Source organism: Mytilus edulis, chromosome 8, assembly GCF_963676685.1.
Source record: "Mytilus edulis chromosome 8, xbMytEdul2.2, whole genome shotgun sequence".
NCBI lineage: Eukaryota > Metazoa > Mollusca > Bivalvia > Mytilida > Mytilidae > Mytilus > Mytilus edulis.
The window spans coordinates 54,925,356-54,947,200 of NC_092351.1; the positions used below are offsets into that span (position 1 = coordinate 54,925,356).

General features: G+C 31.3%; 1 protein-coding gene across 2 annotated transcripts in view; it reads right to left on the reverse strand.

Moving 5' to 3' along the window:
* Window positions 1-251: 251 nt before the first annotated feature.
* The window catches only part of LOC139485904 (uncharacterized), a 46,140-nt gene continuing 24,546 nt past the window's right edge, over window positions 252-21,845 (reverse strand). For both annotated transcript variants that reach the window (XM_071270566.1, XM_071270565.1), the window contains exons 4-14: window positions 20,980-21,086; window positions 19,931-20,062; window positions 17,410-17,475; window positions 16,373-16,579; window positions 11,772-11,991; window positions 8,595-8,695; window positions 7,685-7,822; window positions 6,355-6,420; window positions 4,386-4,532; window positions 2,110-2,272; window positions 252-883 (exon numbers count right to left, since the gene is read on the reverse strand). In XM_071270566.1, the coding sequence (XP_071126667.1) occupies window positions 775-883; window positions 2,110-2,272; window positions 4,386-4,532; window positions 6,355-6,420; window positions 7,685-7,822; window positions 8,595-8,695; window positions 11,772-11,991; window positions 16,373-16,579; window positions 17,410-17,475; window positions 19,931-20,062; window positions 20,980-21,086 (1,456 nt within the window). In that variant the 3' untranslated portion in view covers window positions 252-774. The remainder of the gene's footprint in view (window positions 884-2,109; window positions 2,273-4,385; window positions 4,533-6,354; window positions 6,421-7,684; window positions 7,823-8,594; window positions 8,696-11,771; window positions 11,992-16,372; window positions 16,580-17,409; window positions 17,476-19,930; window positions 20,063-20,979; window positions 21,087-21,845) is intronic.

Consider the following 21,845-nt stretch of genomic DNA (forward strand, 5'->3'; position numbering starts at 1 on the left):
AGGCTGAAAACACATGCAGCGTTTTTAAATGTTTTAAACCTAGCCATTTTTGGTGTTTGGTCATATATGTCACCACGTGCTTGTTCCCCCTTTAATTTCGCATTTGTAGAATTTAGTGATCCATACTAAGGTATTATACAATTGACGAATTCATTGGATTTTGTGTTTTCAATATCTCTATAGAAGTCGAACAGGTTCAGTTTACTATTTATGGCATGTGCATGATTTAATTCAGAAGAATGTGAAAACAATAAGATTGAATTGAAATTTATTATAAAAATATAATATATAAAGAGTATATAAGACCAACGTTGTTATTTGTAAAATGATAAGTGATGAGATAGGCTGAGGACAAAATGTTAGTGATTTGTCATTCTGCCTCTAAATGGATAGTTGCTGAGAAGAAGAAAGAAATGCAAGAGATATAAAAATTTCAACAAAAAGTAAATGTAATTTAATCCCTAAAAATTATTCTGAATTTATTTGATAAACAGGAAGATATATTGTCGTATCATTTTTTACGCCGTCTTTATTTGTTTTGCGGCTGTCTGATGAACATATTACTTATTTGGATCTTGTGTTGTAATTTTTAAGCATATACGTACGTTGATCGAATTTTAATTGAAGTCTGCTAATTGCTTTATCACCATTATATATAATAAAATATGTTAAAGGAGATAGACAGAAATATATTTTAGTTTTCTGCTGAATAAACATTTGATTTATTTCTGTTTACAATAATTATATTGTTGATGTTTGATTCGTATTATAAAATCATTGCTGAATTGACGTCTTTTCATATCCAATTTGTCTACCTCTGTATATTTGATATGTTTCTGAAGGTTTGTCATATACATGATAGTCTTCATCCTCTTTTCTGTTTCTGAAAATGAAACATAATAATTCTTAGTACGCATATTAAAAACAATATATATAGAAAGATGTGGTATGAGTGCAAATGAGACAACTCTCCATCCAAATTAGAAATTATAAAAATAAACTATTATAGGTCAATGTACGGCCTTCAACAAGAATGACTCGACCCTAAATGCATGTGCAATCTTGTATAAATACAATACAGGAATTTTATTCTGATCAGTTCTCATGCATAACACGAAGCCATTATAAATGTACCTTTGCAGCCACCCATTGTGTACTGTCAATTTTTATTGATGGTTAAGAAATATGACAAAACAATTATATTCCATTATGAAAAACGCTGCTAACAAACTTAGACTACGGATTAAAGTCACATGCCTTGGGTAAATACGTAATAAATAACGTAAATACGAGAGTATGTTTTTGAAACATCTAAACAAAAGAACAATTGAAATACCAATAATGGTAGCAGTATAAAAAACCTTTTATGATGATTTCAGTTTGTATTTCGTAATATAATAAACGTTACTGAGGACTTTCATGATAAATAATTGAATAAAAGATGTATTTTTATGAAAACTGTTACTGTAGAAATTATTTGTCAAATTTACTTCAGCTTAAGGTGGTACCTAACACTACAGGGAGATAACTCTGTAAAATCAGCCAAACGTTTTAATAACGTTGTCTTGTAAAGGGAGTATTAAGCTTCTCAATGATCAAAATTGGTATTTGTCAATCTGCTATATAACCAGTGTAATTTTTCTGATAAAATGGTTGGTTCAAATTTTTTGATATTTATATATTTTGGTTAAAGGGTCAAAGTAAATACTTTGTCAAAATTTTATGAAAATTAAACGAGCCAAATTAATTTTAGTGAAAGTGTTGGGTACCACCTTAACAGTATGCCTTTGATTTATTTGTCAGATAAAAAGTTTGCTTTAAAAATGTAAATAGTATAGCAAATAAATGTGATAATAAAATGACAGCCGTACTTACTGCATCACTGATTCTTACTAGTTATCGGGGATCCATGTAAGATGAAATAACACGAAAAATCAATTATAAGACAACACACGGCTTTAAAAGACGAGAAAAAGTATCCCGTCAAAAAAATAAGTTTAAAAAATCCTTGCATGAATGAACGTTGATGAAACAATAAGTACACTTCATTTCTTTTTGCAGAACGGTATACATGTATGTAGGATTAAAGGATTTAATGAAGTTACTTACGATAATTCATGTGATGATGTATCCATATATTTTTCTTTAGATCTTCCCTTGAGTAGGCAACAAAATGCAATAGGAATCATTAAAAATCCAAAACTCATTAATCCTCCTGCTACAATTGGTCCACTGTTCCGTTTCAGTATTGTTGTAATGGTATTTTTTTTACCTATTAATATTGGAGTCCCAGATTTAATTTTTGAAATTGAATGATTTTAAAATATGTTAATTTTAGAAAAAAAATTGTTGAAAAACATAATTTGTACTTAAATTTTCAAATACCTTCAAACAACCTAGAAGTATTTATAAATTTTGGCAACATGTTGCCATGATAAGACAATTATGAATGTCTTTCACATTCACTTCAAGAAACACTGATTTGTTTTTTTCTTAAGATAACCAACCGTTTCATTCAAAGTCGAAAAGAACCAACAACAATGTACAGGATAAGAAACGCGAGCATCGTATACAAATTGCGTATATGTTTTATGCAGGTCATTTTTACTTTATTTTTAGAGTGTTTTTTTATTGTTTCAATTTATATTTTGAATAAACCATTAATTATGGTGTACATTTGTAATGTGTAATAGTAACAATTATATTTTATAATATATTTTCCCTGATAACTTTTGTTAAGAATTGTGAAGATATCTGAAATTGATAATGAATAAGAACGAATACTTTGTCGTAATTCATTCATATCTGCCCACACTGAGGCAATATCCATTACAGTTTTAAACGTCATTTACAGCCACCAGCATTAGTTTGATGAACCGTTACTGACCATGCTGACAAATATGGAATCTTTGCAAAAATCCACTTAAAAAAATGTATGTTATTACTGATAATAAGTAAAAAAAATCAAATGATACTAGCTTGATCGTTTTTTAAACAAGATGTGGACATAAATGAATCAAACGAGAACACGAAGAAAGCATTGACACCAATTAAAGAAATGAGGTTTATATACAAATGTGATCTTCTAAAAAATATGTTTTTTTCCAAAAAAGTCTAGCGTTTAAAGAAAACGTCACGAAAAAGGAGTATTTCATAGTGCATATTTAACGGTTTGACATTAAGCCGATACACATGGTATAACAAACAAGCACGCTTCACAAGTATATTACAATATTGAACATGTTGAAACAGAAAACTAGGTCAGAGCCGATTATACACACCGTCCGCCGTGTAGTAAAAACCGCCATTAAATATTGTAACCAAATGATTTTTTTTCAAGAAATTATAACTTTATATAAATCATTGTAGTACTGATAAGTTTATATTATTAACAAAACGGCATAATGGTGTAACAACTTCTAAGGAAGATAGAAAAGAAGTTTCCAATATCCTTCAACCTTACTTCTCACTATATAGATAATGTTCTCTCACTACGTATCGAAATGTGGTGACTTTAATGAACGCATCTCTCCTATTGTACTAGAGATAACAGATACAATAGATACAGATAAGTATGCCTCATTTCTTTAATCCTATTTAATTTGACAAAGAGGGTAGGTTGAAAACAAAACTTTAATACAAAAGATATGATTTCAGCTTTCCAATTGTGAACTTTCCATTTGTATGTAGTACAATTCCATATATATATATATAGGCTGTAAGCTCAAACGATCATGTAGCATGTTCATCTGAACACTATTAGAAAGGGCTTTACCTGAAATCATAAAAAGTTTTTTTCAGATATTTTCTTCTTAATTCAATTCTGTTTAGTGTTCAGTGTTCAACCATTTGTCCCAGTCGATCAAGCAACTTTCATCAGTTTTTGAGGCAATTTACAATTCTGTATTTTTGAACATTCCACAATGTTACAAGACTATTGACCAGTCTGACCATAAATTTATTATGTCTAAAACGAATTGTCTGAAATGTTCTGAACTTTCCGCAGTGGATGCAGTATGAACTTGACTGTCCATGACTTAGTTTGTCATTAACTGAAGAATTGAACACATTTCAGATGTAAAATAATTAAGATAGAATTTGTAGATCCCTCATCAATTGAAAAATCTTACAAAGGTGCGATACAAATAATATATTTTTATCTATATTCAGTACCTAAGGGCTTGTCCAAAGACAGATATGTTAAATTTGCAATGCATTTGTACTTCATATCACTTTATCTCTAAAAAAATAACTAACTTGTTTCAACTTGCAGAATAATTTACTCTAATTTTTATAATAGTGTAAGAATGTTGCATCAGTTCATGAAACAGTTTTGATTAACTTACTTTGAGTTAAGATAGAAAGAGTGATATTTAGACAATTACCTGTTAATTTAGTTTCCAATGTCGTTTCGTCTTTCAAATCTGTTGTTGTTATTCTCAATTCTGTAGTCTCTGTATTTGAAGAAGCAGACGTTGTGGAAGGCAGTGTAGTTATCTGTGTTGTCTCTAATGATGTCATCATTGTAGTAGCTACAACAACGGTAATAAAAAAGTTTAATTAAAGATTATCATGTTGTCAAAGATGAAGACCGGTGTAATATATATATATATAATATTATATAGTTCCTGTCATGTTAAAACTTTCCTTGATGCATCAGTTTGTCTGTACCTATAGTTGATTTTGTGGTGTGAACACGACAATATGTTTCCATTCCTTTTGATGAAACTAATGTTTTTGAAACAACAATATCCCTAAATAAAAACAGTAATTCAAACATTTAAAAACAAACACTTATACCAATAAAACGAAAAAAGCCCATGATTAAAAGCTGCAGATGTTTTTTCTTAGGTTAAAATTAAAACATTATTTAATCGTAAAAAAGTCTATACCGATTGAAGTTAAGAACCCTTATTTAGAAATTGTATAGTTATTATTAATGGATAGAGAATGTTAACAATAAAAATCAAAATGATATATATTGGAGAAAAACGAATAGATCATCTTGAAATGACAAATCTATACTACTAAAATAACGAAGTCAAATTTGTAAGCCGATATGACGAAAAAACGAATTAGTCTAGAGAATTAAACTTTATATATTTCTTTTAAACGACAATGGTGTTTTTTGAAATTTTAGGTATTTTAGATTTTAGATATTACCAATAATTAACATGTTGCGGTTCAAACCCGATACCGATACCAATGGTATATGCCACATGTAGTTTCCTGTTACCTTCTGTTTATCACTCCTTAGATTAATGTTACACTATAGTACTCTATTCAACTAGTCCATTTACCACTATTAATTTGATTTATTAGTTTAAAAAAAATCTAGTCTATAGTAAGTTTATTGTAGTAGGAAAATAAGGACAACTAAGAGAATAAAATTATGTTCATATTAAGTGTATTGTAGTCAAAACATAAAGACAACTTCCCAACTAAAATAGGGTCAGGGTAAAGTAGAAAGATTTTGAAAGCAGAGAAAAACATTGAACTTTCCGATTAACATAACTTTATCAGATGACAGAACGAGTGTTAAACATGCAGGCTTAAATAAGGCATAGGTATTTTAATTCAGAAACAGACCTCCAATGTCGCGGATTTGTTCTAGTAGGAATGCATAACAGTGGGCTACAGAAACGAACAGACCAACATGAACTTAATCAATAAGGTTCCCGACTGTTTTATTGAATTATTGAACAACCAGTTGTGACACACATGTCAAGAAGGCGTCTCTGATGTATTTGGTTAGCTATCAGTGTGATACTTTCCAAAATTAATTAATTTCTTTACCTGGACATACAATAACAGTAAAAGTAAATTGACCAGTACGAGACAAAACGGTTATGATGAATAAAAGAGAATGTTTGTAGATGTCTCCTGTTGTATAAATTTTGTCTAACATATTTAGGTGCTTTAATTAGTGAAACGCATGTTGAATTGCACATATGCCCGAGTTTCTAATGCTAATTGGAAAGCACCTCCAAAATCCCCTCAGAATTTTCTAAAACGCTACAATTTGAAAAATAAAAATATATTGACCCTCCGTGTATCGCACAAATACAATTACTACAACAACGAAAAACAAAACAAAAGAAAAAGCTGTTGTCATTTGATGATATTACTTTCGAATATCATAAGAATAAACGGTTTGTTACTAAAGAAATTAGCATGTGTGACTTTCGTAGCCCAATATATGTTGATAATATTTCATTGCATTAAACGTTTACTGACATGATTTATCATATATAAACCTTTCAAAGATACGGAATGTGCAGGCCTGCTTCATCTGGAAAGCGTATATTATGTATATTGCAATACAATTCTAATGATTCGAAAACAATTGCAAACCTTCTTCACAAGCACTGTCACAGGGTTCACACAAGGAAACGTTGCTAGCTAAAGTGGCACTGCTACCTGCAACAGTAACCTATACATTTTGAAAATAAACAATAACGAATAAACAATTTAAAATAAAAAGACATTTACATGAATAATCTCACCAACAGAACGTTAAGAAAGGAGCAAATGATAGCTATAGTTGTACATTTTAATATGTCTTCTTCAAAGGCTTTGAGTGCACACCTATGATCAAATATGAATGTATTGAAACGCAGCTGATCATCATCGTCGTGAATTGTTTAAGCTGTTTAAATCTTAATCCCACGTTATTTGCTTACTTTGAATGAATTACTTGAGATCACGCGGTGTAAATGACGTCATAGAACAATGACATAGGAATAGAAATCATTGAACCGGAAAATGGGGAACATGTATGAATTTGAAACTGAAAGTCATAGTAAACATGAAAACATAAACAAACGATGATATGAATTTCGTTGAAAGACTACTTTCTAAAAAAAGAAAAAAACGTAAGATAATCAATCAATTTCATTCAAATCTGTTTTGATATTATATTATAAATCATTTCAGTATGCCAATTGATTTAATGCTGCATTTTTTCATCACATTTTAATAAAATTATTTATATATGCAAATTGAATTTTTTTTAGTTTAATATGTTTGATAAAAAATAAATGTAGTTTTATCTAAGTTTGATTAATTGTGCAAGCTCAAGTTTTTAATATAAAATGTGTTGGGAGTAGGGTAAAAAATCAATAAGTTGTATCTTGTATATATAGAGTAGCTCGAAGGAAAATATTTGAAATTTTAACAATTCATAGCTTTAACCTTCTGCATTGTTATGATTGATCAGCACACATGCAACCGTAGTTAAAATCAAAAGTTTTATCTAAAGAGGCTGTTGTTTACAATTCATTTTAAATCGTTGAAAAAAACAGAACATCATTCTATCTTCTTTTTTTTATGTATTATCAGTTCAAATATATGATACATTGTATTTTAAACAAGTTGATGTATCAAACTTAGGTACGTAATAAACGTAATAAACCCATATACAAAATCAGCTTTTTAAATATTGAACCATGGTAGAAATCAATATCAGCTCATCATATAGATCAACAGGGTGTCCTTCGTCTATGTTAGGAATCTTGAAGTATCAATAAAAGGGCTGATTTGTTCAATTAATAAGTTAAAACACATGGAAGCTTTCGTCAGAAGTATTATGATGATCCGTATATTATCAAGGTCCATATTACAAATGTATTAAAAACCTGTTGTTAAATGCTACACTAAGGGTATATTTAATAAAATATAGTACCTTGTCTTCTTAAAGTGCGAATTTTCAGTGGCTGTGTGTATTGACAGAATGTGCTACATATTGATGCATTATCAGCTGGAGGGTTATCTGCTTCTGATATAAACACTCTCTCATTTGGAAATATGCTAGTTTTGATATCTACGTATATAAAGGAAAGAATATGAAATATGTTGCACAAAATGTACACATGTCTTTTCTTTAACAGAGCAATCATAACAACTCTTTCTCTCTCTCTTTCTGAGGCAGTTTACACTTTAGTTTTTAAATATTTTGTTGTTAATCCATGAACATAATCAACGGAGAATTGAAGAAAGGTGTTTTAAACATCGTGCAGTGACTACCAAGCCGGTAATACATTCGAGATTAACATCCCACCACCATTGGTATTGTTGCGAGTAAATGAAGATAATATCATAGTTTTGGTCATTTTTAAATTTAATGTTAATATACGGGACAATTAACGATAACGTTAATATATATGAAAAGGAGCAATCAGATTTAAATTAAAATCGCATTTGCTTAATTTAAGAATGTCTACGTGCACCTTCACTTTGTTATAAGTTAAATAGTCATGCAGTATTTAGACATTTATAAATACTCTGTCTGATTTAATACCAACAAAGATACCTATTGACGTAATTACTCTTTTATAAATCATCCTTAAATGTCGATATAGCTTTATTCGAATCATGGGTGTTTATGTATGAATGAGTAAATTTTTGTTTGTAACTAAATACATGTAAATACTTGTTGTCCTGTTTATGATTCAGTATTACATGTATTAGTAAACTCAGTATAGATAACATAACTACTTAGCTTTACTCCCTTTCTTATCAGACGGTCTTCTGTTCTCTAAATTTTGTGTAAGATTTACTTTCACTATTATTCATGTAAGAACAATATCACATACCCGACAAAAGATGAAAATAAAATAAATCTGTGGTAACTTGTGTTAACTTCATACAAAGGTATAGCCGTCTGCTACCACCACTAGGAAAGCTTGTGTCACCTCTGAAACACACATGATTATGAAAATAATACTTGTAATAATAAAATTCTACACGGAATTCAATCAAATTATTGTACCAATTTTGTAATAATGCATAGCTCATTGGGTAGTTTGGTAGATTTAGAACATAGACTTTGTGGCCGAGTAGTCTAGAGTGATGGTCACAAGTGCAGGCAGTATCGTACGGATATTCCAATAGCATGAGTTCCAATCCAGGAGAGGGAATAACAAACATATACTTCTTGAAGTTTGAAGGTTTCACATTGTTGTGCTCATATTTAGAATTATTATGAATATAACATGTGTTTTCAGCCGTATATCACCTTCACTAGTGATCCAATGGATGGCTCTGTCGTAGGTTTGTCACTTGTTAAGGCGTACTGTATTATTTGTGTGACAGTACCTTGTGATTCTTTACTATAAACATTGTGTATATTCTCCTAATCTACAATCAGTTCTATCGTTATGCCGAAATAAACTCATCATAAATATGAGGATTAAATTTGGTATTTACGCCAGACGCGCATTTCGTCTACAAAAGACTCATCAGTGACGCTCGAATCCAAACATATTCAAAAGGCCAATCAAAGTACGAAGTTGAAGAGCACTGAGAACCAACATTCCTAAACATTCGCCAATAAGCTAATGTAATATATTCCTGCGGTAGAAAAGCCTTATTATTTTTCAAAAATTCAAAAGTTTTGTAAACATCATTTATTTATAAATATGACCATATCAATAATTATATTGTGTTACAACTCTTTATTCTATTGACGAAACTAGAGCTGAACATTATAGCTGTTTACAGTTTATCTCTATCTATAATAATATTCAAGATAATAACCAAAAACAGCAAATTTCCTTAAAAGTACCAATACAGGGGCAGCAACCCAACAACAGGTTGTCCGATTCATCTGAAAATTTCAGGGCAGATAGATCTTGACCTGATAAACAATTTTATCCCTTGTCAGATTTGCTATAAATGAATTGGTTTTTGAGTTATAAGCCATAAACTGCATTTTACCCCTATCTTCTATTTTTAGCCGTGTCGGCCATCTTGATTTGATGGCGTTCTCACCAGACACATTTTTAAAACAAGATACCCCAAAGATGATTATGGCCAAGTTTGAATTAATTTGACCCAGTAGTTTCAGAGGAGAAAATTTATGTAAAAGATAACTAAGATTTACGAAAAATGGTTAAAAATTGACTATAAAGGGCAATAACTCCTAAAGGGGTCAACTGACCAGTTTAGTCATGTTGACTTATTTGTAAATCTCACTTTGCTGAATATTATTGCTGTTTACAGTTTATCTCTATCTATAATAATATTCAAGATAATAACCAAAAATAGCAAAATTTCCTTAAAAGTACCAATTCAGGGGCAGCAAGCAAACAATGGGTTGTCCGACTCATCTGAAAATTTCAGGGCAAATAGATCTTGACCTGATAAACAATTTTACCCAGTCAGATTTGCTCTAAATGCTTTGATTTTTGAGTTATTAGCCAAAAACAGCATTTTACCCCTATGTTCTATTTTTAGCCGTGTCGGCCATCTTGATTTGATGGCAGGGTCACCGGACACAATTTTTAAACTACATACCCCAAAGGTGATTGTGGCCAAGTTTGGATTAATTTGACCCAGTAGTTTCAGAGGAGAAGATTTTTGTAAAAGATAACTAAGATTTACGAAAAATAGTTAAAAATTTAATATAAAGGGCAATAACTCCTAAAAGGGTCAACTGACCATTTAGGTCATGTTAACTTATTTGTAAATCTTACTTTGCTGAACATTATTGCTGTTTACAGTTTATCTCTATCTATAACAATATTCAAGATAACCAAAAACAGCAACATTTCCTTAAAATTACTAATTCAGGGGCAGCAACCTATAAACAGGTTGTCCGATTCATCTCAAAATTTCAGGGCAGATAGATCTTGACCTGATGAACAATTTTAATCCTGTCAGATTTGCTCTAAATGCTTTGGTTTTTGAGTTATAAGCCAAAAACTGCATTTTATCCCTCTGTTCTATTTTAAGCCATGGCGGCCATCTTGGTTGGTTGGGCGGGTCACTGGACACAATTTTTTAATGTAGATACCCTAATGATGAATTTGGCAATGTTTGGTTAAATTTGGCCCAGCAGTTTCAGAGGAGAAGATTTTTGTAAAAGTTAACGACGACGTCCGACGTCCGACGGACGCCGGATGCCAAGTGATGAGAAAAGTTCACTTGGCCCTTTGGGCCAGGTGAACTAAAAAGGTAACACTGGATCACCGGGTTTTACATTATATTATTCAGACTAGGTGATCGAGTGGTCTATATTGTGTATAGCATCTCGAAAGCTGTTATATACACGGACAAATTATTTATGGCAAAATTTAAGGCAATACAAGATCTACAAAAAATGACAATATTGCGAAACATTTGATAACCCATAATGTGAGTTATACCCCTTGAATGACAATTTTATTATGTTTCGTGATTCTTTCTTTATGTTTTAAATTTTCCTTGGAATTACTTTTTTTGTAATTATCTTTATTCTAGTTGTCTACCGTGTATACTATCTCGAAAACTTTAACAAATACACAAGCACTGTTCAGAGCCACATGATAGAGAACAAACATGATCAAGGCTCTAACATTACCATGAGCAAAATATTCAGACAAATTCTTCTATAAGATATTGTCCGTAAACAGAAGGTTTAATTATCATGTCGTCTTGAAAATTGAAAGACAACAGAAGGAGCAGCAGCACAAGATTAATCATAATGCTGATTGATTGAAACCACCAAATGATCCTACCTTAGTAATCTTGTCCTTACATGATTTTATTTGTCAAAGTTTCATTATTTACGTTTTGTCATGAAAAGAATTCAAGTAAGAAACTGTCAACATTTTTTTTAAGATAATGAGGTATTTGTTTCCACTTTAAAGGGGAATCCGGTAATGAGGAAAAAATATTCCACACGGGACTGAACTGGGGTACTCTCTCTCAAAAAGTTTGAAATAAACAATATTCTTCTAACTTATTTGGTTTGTGTTTTTATGATAAATAATTATATAATTGTTTCTTACTTGAAAACAACAACATTCGTTGTGTCAGATATATCTAAACTATTAATACAAGTCCAATTGTTTACTATTGTCCCCTCAGCATTCAAATTGATGACGGAATCTGGTAACGTTGTATTTGCGATGTAGAGATTGGTTGTTTGTTCTTCATTGTTTGCTACGTCTGTGTAATTATATTCCCACAATGTATTCTTCAAATCTTCAGGAAACGCACAACTGGCTTCTGCAAAAGAGAGGTAAAAAAGATACCAGTGGGACATCCAAGCTAAAAAAAAAGTCGAACATAAATTGACACCGCCGTTATTATAAAAGCAAGGGACAAACAAACAATAGTACACAAAACACAACACAATATACTAAAGACTAATCAACACGAACAACACCAAACTGTAGAGAGGATCTCAGGTGCTCCCGTAGGGTAGGTACATCATGCTTCACATGTGAAGCCCGTAATGTTGCACATGTTAGTCCAAACCCGGTTATAAGTCTAAATCAAAAGGTAACATCCGTGAAAAGTAGACGGGATTAAAGTCACAGCATAACTGCAAATATAGAGTACATATCGTATGAAAAATAATGATCGTGTTCTATTGTAGACCCAATTATCAAGCTATCACATACCAGAAAGTAGTCGTAAGGACTTCAGAAACGTTAAAATTATATCGTAAACTTTTAAAATCAATTAGTACAAACATACAGTTACTAAAAATTGAACCAAAGGGAACATAAAGAAAGCAAATACAACAATTAAAAAATGAAGTTTACCTCTTAAAAAAATATGTTTTTTCCTAAACATATTAAATAGTCTAGGGATGAAAGAAAATCGAAATTTTGTATGACAAACAAGCACGCTTAACAAGTATAATATCAAATTGAACATGTTAATATAGAACACAAAGCCGATAATACACAGGCCACCATTTAGTAAAAACCGCAATGAAATAGTAATACCACATGAAATTTTAATCATCTTGAGTTTAGTGCTTGGCCAATAGTAAATAACAGTTTTTAAGAAAGATTAATTTTATATAATTCATCGCAGTGATAATAAGATGCACAAATATATTATCTTTCCGCTATGTAGATGATGTACTTCACTAAAAAAATGAAATATGGTGACAATGTTGAACGCATCTAAATGTATATAATTGAACTAGAGATAACAGATACAACAGATACAGTTAAGTATGCTTCATTTCGTACTTTCATCTATAAATTGACAAAGAGGGACGGTTGAAAACAAAACTTTCAAATTGTGAACCGTCAATGTATATGTAATTTATGCAGTAAAATTCCAGCAGCGCTTGCATATGGAGTATATATCTCCTAATTGATACGATACTTCTGTGCTTGTGTTTTCTATCCTGATTTCCATCACAGAGGATTGCCACTCACAAAGGAGATATTAAACTAAGAGTGTTGAAGGTAAAATCATCTCTTCGTACATGTTAAGGACGCCATTACGAGTTGGTTGTCCGTAACGGAATATCCGTTTCACATATAATATCGGATATGTTCGTAGCTACGATCCCCTTTCCCTTTCACGAATAAATAAAATTGAGAATGGAAATGGGGAATGTGTCAAAGAGACCACGGGGGGGGGGGGGGGGGGTGGGGGGGGGGGGGTAACTTCGATATTGTTTTGGTAGGGGTGTGCCATTTTTGGCTCAAAAAACGTACCCATTTTAATATAACATTCACTGAAATTCAGTACCTATAGTTATATAAATGTTTAAGAAAGAATGACCTATACTTATATACAATATTTCAAATATGACCCATGCTTATTTAAGCACTTACTCACCGGTTTATTTGGGAACTTATTTGAAAGCACTTTGTTTGAAGGGTGAACTTTCAAGTGAATTGATTTAATTTAATATAATAATTGACCATTAATAATGTAAGATTCTCAATAGCATATTTATATATGATATGTAGATCATACCCCAAATCAATATACAGTTATCAAACGTAAATGCATTTTAATATAGGATGTCATTAAAAAGGAGGGTCAATTTTATATAAAATCTCGCAAAATTATGACCCATATTTTTGGTACATCCCCTTATACCCAATAATAGGAAGTTACCCCCCTCCCTCCCATGAAAGAGACAACAACCCGATCAAAGTGCAGACAACATCCGAAGGCCAACAATGGGTCTTCCGTGCAGTGAGAAACGTTGTACCCGGAGGTGTGCTTCAGCTGTCCCCTTAACAAAAATTGATACTAGTTCAATAATAATGGACGTCATAATAAACTTTAAAATATACACAAGAAACTAAAATTAGAAATCATAACAGACTAACAAAGACCAGAGGCTCCTGACTTTGTACTGACGCAAAAATTGCGGCGGTGATACACATGTTTTTTAGATCTCAATCCCTCCCCCTTTACCAGTTGCAAATGTAGAAAAACAAACACACAACAATACACACAGTAAACTCAGTGCAAAATTAGTCCCAGTCCGATGTCAGAACAAGTAACAAAAAACCTAATCAAAATGACAATGATACATGCATTAACAAAGGATTAAAAGCAGTTCCTGACATGTCAGCTTCTTACATCAATTAAACTAATTGATGAATTATGTCTTCATCATATGAGTATCAAGTACAAATCTTCCCGTTATGGGTTAAGTATTTCACCATTATAAAATATATGTATATGAGAATAACATAACCGTATCATGCCAACAGCTGATTTTAGAATAAATGTGTTTATTTAGATGCAAAGACCCTATAAGTTAATCAATATTAAAGCCAGAACATGCAATTGTTAATGACCTGACAACAGTATCGTAACCATATACCACTTTTAATAAGTCTGTTTAAAGGTTTGTTAGCTTTTGAGGTGAGTGCCGATATTTTTATGCTTTGTATAGATTATTTTCATAAAATATTGGATGTGAAATACCTGAACGTATAAGATGTCTGCATGTTAAATTATATTTATGAATGAGGGCGTTGTACCGATGATAAAATTTAGTAAATGTTTTAACTATTTTGTGATATTGATAACACTGGTGTTATAATAACCAGCCGAATAAGACTTTTTACAGAGTTTTTAATAAATTAAACAACACGACGGGTGAAACATGTGGATCAGGATCTGCCTACCATTCAGGAGCACCCAAGATCACCCTCAGTTTTGGTTGGGTTCGTGTTATTTAGTCTTTAGTTTTCTATGTTGTGTCTGGTGTACTAATATGTGTCAGGTTTTCTGAATCATGTAAGCGTTGGCGCTTTCAAATTTTGATCTATGAGTTTGAATGTCCTACTGTTATCTCTTGCCCCTATTTTAAAATGCAAATAATTAGAGAGTGCAAATCAATGGGATTTGTAATAACATTCACACATAGTTCTTCTCATTTATAAATTAAAATGTATATAACGGTATATTATTGTATTTTGATATGTTATGTATTTCATCAACAAAAAAATCGCTAGCTAATGCATCATGTTAATATCGAGTACGCCTATTAAAAATCAACGGCTTTTAAATTATTGTTTTTTAATTTGTTGTCTTATCAATATTTACCCGTGATCGCCTTTTACATGTTTTATTCATATTGCAAATTATTTCAACACTTTTGCGTCTACTGTATGTCGTGCCTTAACAAACTTATATGTTTTTAACTTCCGTAATTTCCATTAAATTTTACATGTTAGAATAAACGGTTCATTTGGTTAGCTTTACCAAATTTAAAACTAAACAAAACAAGAAGTTTAAATTTAGATTTCATATCTTTAATACTAAGCAACATACATTTTCATGGTCTTTCTTTTCTCAGAAAATCACTCACGAAAACAAACCAAATATGGCACACATATGTAATGGCGACATTCAATAACACTTCTCAAATATCTTTATCTGCTGTACAAACGTAGTGTATCTATTTGTTTTGATTGTGTGTTTTTTTTTATTAAAAGACGTTGACATATTTTTTGGCAACTTTTTTTTCAATCGACGAAAACATTTGGACCATGTGTTCCTAATGATATGGTGGGTTTGATAAGTGTGTGTATTGCTATCAATAATTGTAATTTAAATAGTTTCTATTTACACGCACATTATAGATATTAAGCCGCGTTGAATAAAACATTTTTCTTGTCCTTTTATCATGTTTGGCATTCAAGCTCATTTTTTACATGTAAATGCATATACACATTCTTTGAAATACCTTTGAAATTAAGGCAATATAACAGTTTCAATGTGTTGATGTTCCAATTAATTTGACCAAACTTATGCGGAAATCGAAAGTTGATTGTCTATACTTTCAAATGTATAATTACCTGATATAGACGAATACTTTAAACATATAATGACTGAAACCACGAAGTTGTAACAAATTTTCTCAGGTGTGTCCATTGTTAATATGCACACTTGATAACAAATATTTCCGACGGTTTAAGTTGTTTGTATTCTATTCATAGTATAAACAGGATTTTGTGAAATAGGACATACATTGATGCAGCTATACTATGCATTATACAACAATAGTTATATTTACAGTTCACTGATTTAAAATAAAAGCGAGCAAAAATAGATTTAAATATAAATGATTTAAAAAAAAATACCCATTACAGTTTTACAATAGACGTACTATAATCAACCGATTGTGTCGTTGTTTTCTGTGTTATTTCTAATGGTGCCATTTCTGTAGACATAATCATTTCGGTAGAAATGGATTGTGCCGTTGTTTCCTGTGTTGCTTCTTTTTTTGTTATGTTTAGCGTAATGTCAATTTCAGAAGATATGAATGGAAGCGTGGTATTCTGTGTTGTCTTTAATGATGTCGTTTCTGTAGTTGCTGCAAAAGAAGTCTCAAAATGTTTAAAACATAGTCAGCATTAGGTCGAATACTTTGACAGGTGCAAACCTCGTGGTGATTGGGTCAATTTGTTGTATTCTGCTTTATAATTGATTGTTAAAGTTTAAAAAAAACAATCCGTCTAAATAGAAAAAAATAATTACACTTCAAAAAAAAAAAGGAATACACATCAAATAAAACAAAAATCTGCAGATGTCTTCGGCTAAAATTTGTTTACAGTTCTCACTTTCATATCAGTTTAAAAGCTATTATTGAAACGTAAAATTGACCGTTTTGGTGCAGTAATTACTATCAATTATCAAGGCATGTAAAATAGAACAATAAAACTCATTAGGAAACAATAAACAGACCATCCACAGATGACATATATGTTGGTATAACATTAAAAATTGAGAATGAAAATGGGGAATGTGTCAAAAAGACAACAACCAGACCATAGAACAGACAACAGCAGAGGGTCACCAACAGGTCTTCAATGAAGCGAGAAATTCCCGCACCCGGAGGCGCCCTTCAGATTTTGTCTACAAAAACACACAGAACGAAATCGACATGCTCATGAATCCACTTGGCTTCTTAATGGTTTGTTGAAGTAAATTAAAACCAAACGTGAAACACATGTCTGTTAAGGAGTGTTTGGTGTATTGGTTGTAGGCATCAGTATCAAAACTGTTGTTAATTTTCGCCTGCTCTGTTTTGCATATTGTTTTTTTTTCTGTCTTGCTTTGACAAATATATGAATATTTTCTTTTGCAGATGTAATTCATCTGGAAAGAGTATATTACAATAAATTGTAGAATATAATTTCTCACCTCCTTCACAAGAACTATCACAGGGTTCACACAAAGAAACGTCACCAGGTAAAGTGGTACTGCTACCTGATAAATATTAGCATATACAGCTGGACTATGAAAAATAACAAAACATCAGCGATCTTCTTAAGAGGTTCATTAGATAATTATTTGTTATCAGAAACAATATCCCTGTTTACCCTTTTTGAAAAAAAAATGTATGTATATTTTTTTACAATTTGGTACATTTAGTTACTGCTATAAGCATGTAATATATGTAAAAGCAGGGCGAAAGATACCAGGCATTCAAAGTCATGAATCTAATATAAAATGACAACGTCATGGCTAAAACAGAAAAAAAGACAACCAGACATATAGACAAACAGACAAACAAAAGTACACAAAACACAACATAGAAAATTGTTACTATGCAACACAAACTCAAAAAAATTCGGATGGATGTCAGGTTTTCCGGAAGGGTAAGCATATCTTGCCCCACATGTGGCACCACTCGTGTTGCTCATGTTAGTACAAACCCTGTAATAAGTATAATTTGGTAGGTCACATTCTGGACAAGGGAACAAAATTGTAGTTTACGACATAAGTAACATATCCATTCTCATCTGTAAAACGAATATTCCATAAAATCCAACCGACTCGTGATTGGGTCCGTAAATTTTACTAAGACATGTTTTCAACTTCGTCATTTAAAACATAATAGCGAACATCCGTACATATTGTGACTTAGATGGATATTTTGATGAACAAATGTACGATTATTGGTCGAACCCTGGATATTTAATTGTCAAACCATCCACCGTGCATAAAAAAACATATATTGTGACAATTCCATAACGTAACAAAAACAATAACATTGCTGCAACTGGTTCTCATTAAACTTGATTTTAATAGATGAAAAAACACTAAATTTACCAGATTGAAATAGATAAATAAGAACATATGGTTTGAGTGTCAATAAGACAACGCTTCATTTAAGTCACAATGTCAAAAATATTCACGTATATAGGCCAGAGTGATACCGTCAAGCCGGAGCATATCGATCAACAAGCTAGGTTTGATTTTGAAATCTTATTCAACGAACGTTAACATGGTTAAGTATTTGAATAAAATAATGGTAACTGTACCAAAACGTTTTTTAAGTATATGTATGTATGAAACTGAAAAACGGTTATATTGCAATATAAAAAAAAAATCAAATGACAGTGAACATGTCAAAATCGTATGAAGATATTTGTTGTACAAATGCGATATACAAGTTTTCTCGTTAAGAATATCTTCTTATTGATTAAATGCAGCAATTTTTTTCGATCAAGACAATGTTTTGTCGAATTATAGTCGATGAGTTGTCAAACCATCACCGTTCATACAGTTACTGATTAAAAAGACAAGTGGATCTCTAACGCATTCTTGTTACTACTTTCACAATCGTACACCAAGAAATAGTGATTAGTTAATCGACCTACACCATAGAAATTCAACTACTGTTATGAACATTTTCAGTTTGTAGTACGACCACTGAATATTCTAAATTCTTCTGAATCTTCAAGGGGGAAAATGTATACGGTTTTGTTTAAGAGTGTTTGCTAGTCTGAAGTATATAAATAAAGGAATGATAAAAGCAGAAAAAAATGAAAAATCTGTGTGCTTGTTATCGAGATAATAAGCCATTGAAAATTTGGCGGTAAATAATTCTCTCAAGAGTTTTCAAACATTTTACATGGGCTCCCCTGTTTATTTTGAAAATCCTGGAAAAAAAATCGTAGAGCATTTTCAAATATGTCCTTTTAAACTTTATTCTATAGAATTATGAGGAAGAAAAGTAGAGGTTTGCGGCGGAAATTTTAAAATGGTTCTTCACGAGGATTCCGAGTATCTGCCAAATATTCAAAAGCAAAAGTAGAGATTATCCTTAATCCAAATATTCAAAAGCAAAAGTAGAGATTATCCGTAATCACATTTTTATTAAATCTCATTCATGTGAAAGTTGAAACATTCTCAGTTTACTTCGTTTCTTCAAAAAGAAGGACGAAAGATACAAGTGGGACAGTCAAACTCATAGATAAAAAACAGACAACGCCTTGGCTTAAAAAAAAAAGACAAACATCAAATAATAGAACACAAGACATAACATAGAAAACTAAGGACTAAGCAACACGAACCCCACCAAAACAGGGATGATCATTGGTGCTACTGAAGGGCGAGCACATCGTGCTCCACATGTATCACCAGTCGTGAATCATTTTATTACAAACTTTGGTAAATAGTCTCATTCGGTAGGTCACATTCATGAAAAGGGAATGGCATTGTAATAACGACATAAAAACATATCTGATATCATCTGTGAAACGGTTATTCAAAAACGGTCATTCCTACAACATCAGTTGTATCTCAATTTGTTTAATTTTTTGAAATATCTAGAAAGTAAGAACACTGTTTTACATGTAAATTACAAAATTTAGTGAACACGAAAAAAGAAAACAAGTAAATCGATATACATGTTCTCATTACAGTAAAAATATACCTGACTTTTTAAGTGTACGAATCCTTGGTTGAGAAGTGTACTGACAGAATGTGCTACACACAGGGACAGTATTGTCTGGAATACTGCTTGATTGATATACTCTCTCCTTAGGATAAACGCTACTATCTTCATCTGAAAATAGTTACTTAATAAATAAATATATGAATTATTGATAGCTGTCAGGAGTTGTGTAACAGGGGCGAAAGATACACTCATTGTTTTTTTTTCTCGTTTGAAATTAAAGTATTCAAACCAATACAAATAAATTTAACAAACAATATAACAAACAGAACAAGTTATGTGTTTGTTTACTTTATTTCAATCGCATAGGGTAGATATGTTTTTTTTAAAACAAATTGATCAAGAAAATATGAACAAGCAGAATGATATCATTTTACATCAACAAATTACAAACGCTCAACAAGCTATATATATTTTATTGAGAATCGTATAAACACATCAAAGTATAAAACAATTGTATTTGAATTAAAAACAAGCTAAATGGTTTTATAAAATAAAACAATTTGAAAAAGTTCAGAACTTTATAAGAAACACTTAAAGATGTAAGTGATCTTAATAAAAAGTGTCTAAATTACTTGGTACATATATTTTTTTATGTAAAAAACGGTGCATTATATCAACATGTTCTTATAGATAATTTGAAAGCATCCGTAGTTTTTGATGGGGTCCGTGTTGTTTTTGTACCCCTACTTGTGACATTTTGTTCATGCAACATTGTCAATATAATGGAAATCGATGCGACTGACATACAAGTGTTAGGTCTAGCGCTAAAAAACCAGGTTGAATCTAGAAAAATGCTTTGAAAATACATGTACCAAGTCAGAAATATGGCAGTTGTTGTCCATTCGTTTTAAGTGTTTTATATTTTGATTTTGCCATTTGATTAGTGACTTTTCGTTTTGATTTTTCCGCGGAGTTCCGTATTTTTGTGATTATACTTTTTTGTAGATAAACTTTTCACTTGTATGACAGACATAAAATTCCATAAAATAGATACTTCATGTGTGTTGCAGTAAGAATTTACATACCTGATAATAGATAGAAATAAAAGAAATCGTCTGCCACTTTGGTTAGTTTCATGCATATGTATACCCATTTTCTGATTCCATTGGCATCACTGTAACTTGCATCACTCCTGCTCATATATATAACGTTATATAATGTCAAAAGCTTGATCATATACAATGTTTTTATTAACTTTGACTAACTTTTTTATTAAACTGTTGATAGTATTTCTGTGCGTTTTCTAGGAGTTAATATTAAGATCTTTGATGGGTTTAAAAGTTTGGCCCAAATGAAAATGGTATTGGAATGTGCTAGTACATTTACAAATCGGGACTCCTGCTATAAAAACAACTCAAAAACGAAATAAAAACAAAAGAGATGTGGTCGTTTATTTTCTCCTTTTAACCTTGATATTTTACCTATATTCATAAGCCATAACTATTTTTCTTACAGTATTTTCAAGAATATCACGGAACGAATTAGGCATCTTAAACAAGTAAACACAACGACAAAAATATCCTGTACAACATAACATAAATAAAACCAAGCACTGAACAACATGAACCCTATCAAAATTTTTGGGCTAATCTCAGGTGCTACGGAAATGATAAAATATCCTGCTACACATGTCAATAATTAAGCACTCTGTCTAGAGATACTGTTTTTTTACATACTAAGTATGTAATGTCACTAATCATTGTTGAAAAGTGTTTTAAAGGAGTTTTGATAAATGCATTAATAGGTTAAGCATTAGCATAATGTACCCCTTTGAGACTTATGAGCAAGCCTTATGATCTTTATATGTGTACAGGTATATAGAAGTTAACTGTCAATCATACGGCAAAATATCGAAAAAAGCACCTAGAGGATAGAGATGAAGTTTTTAACC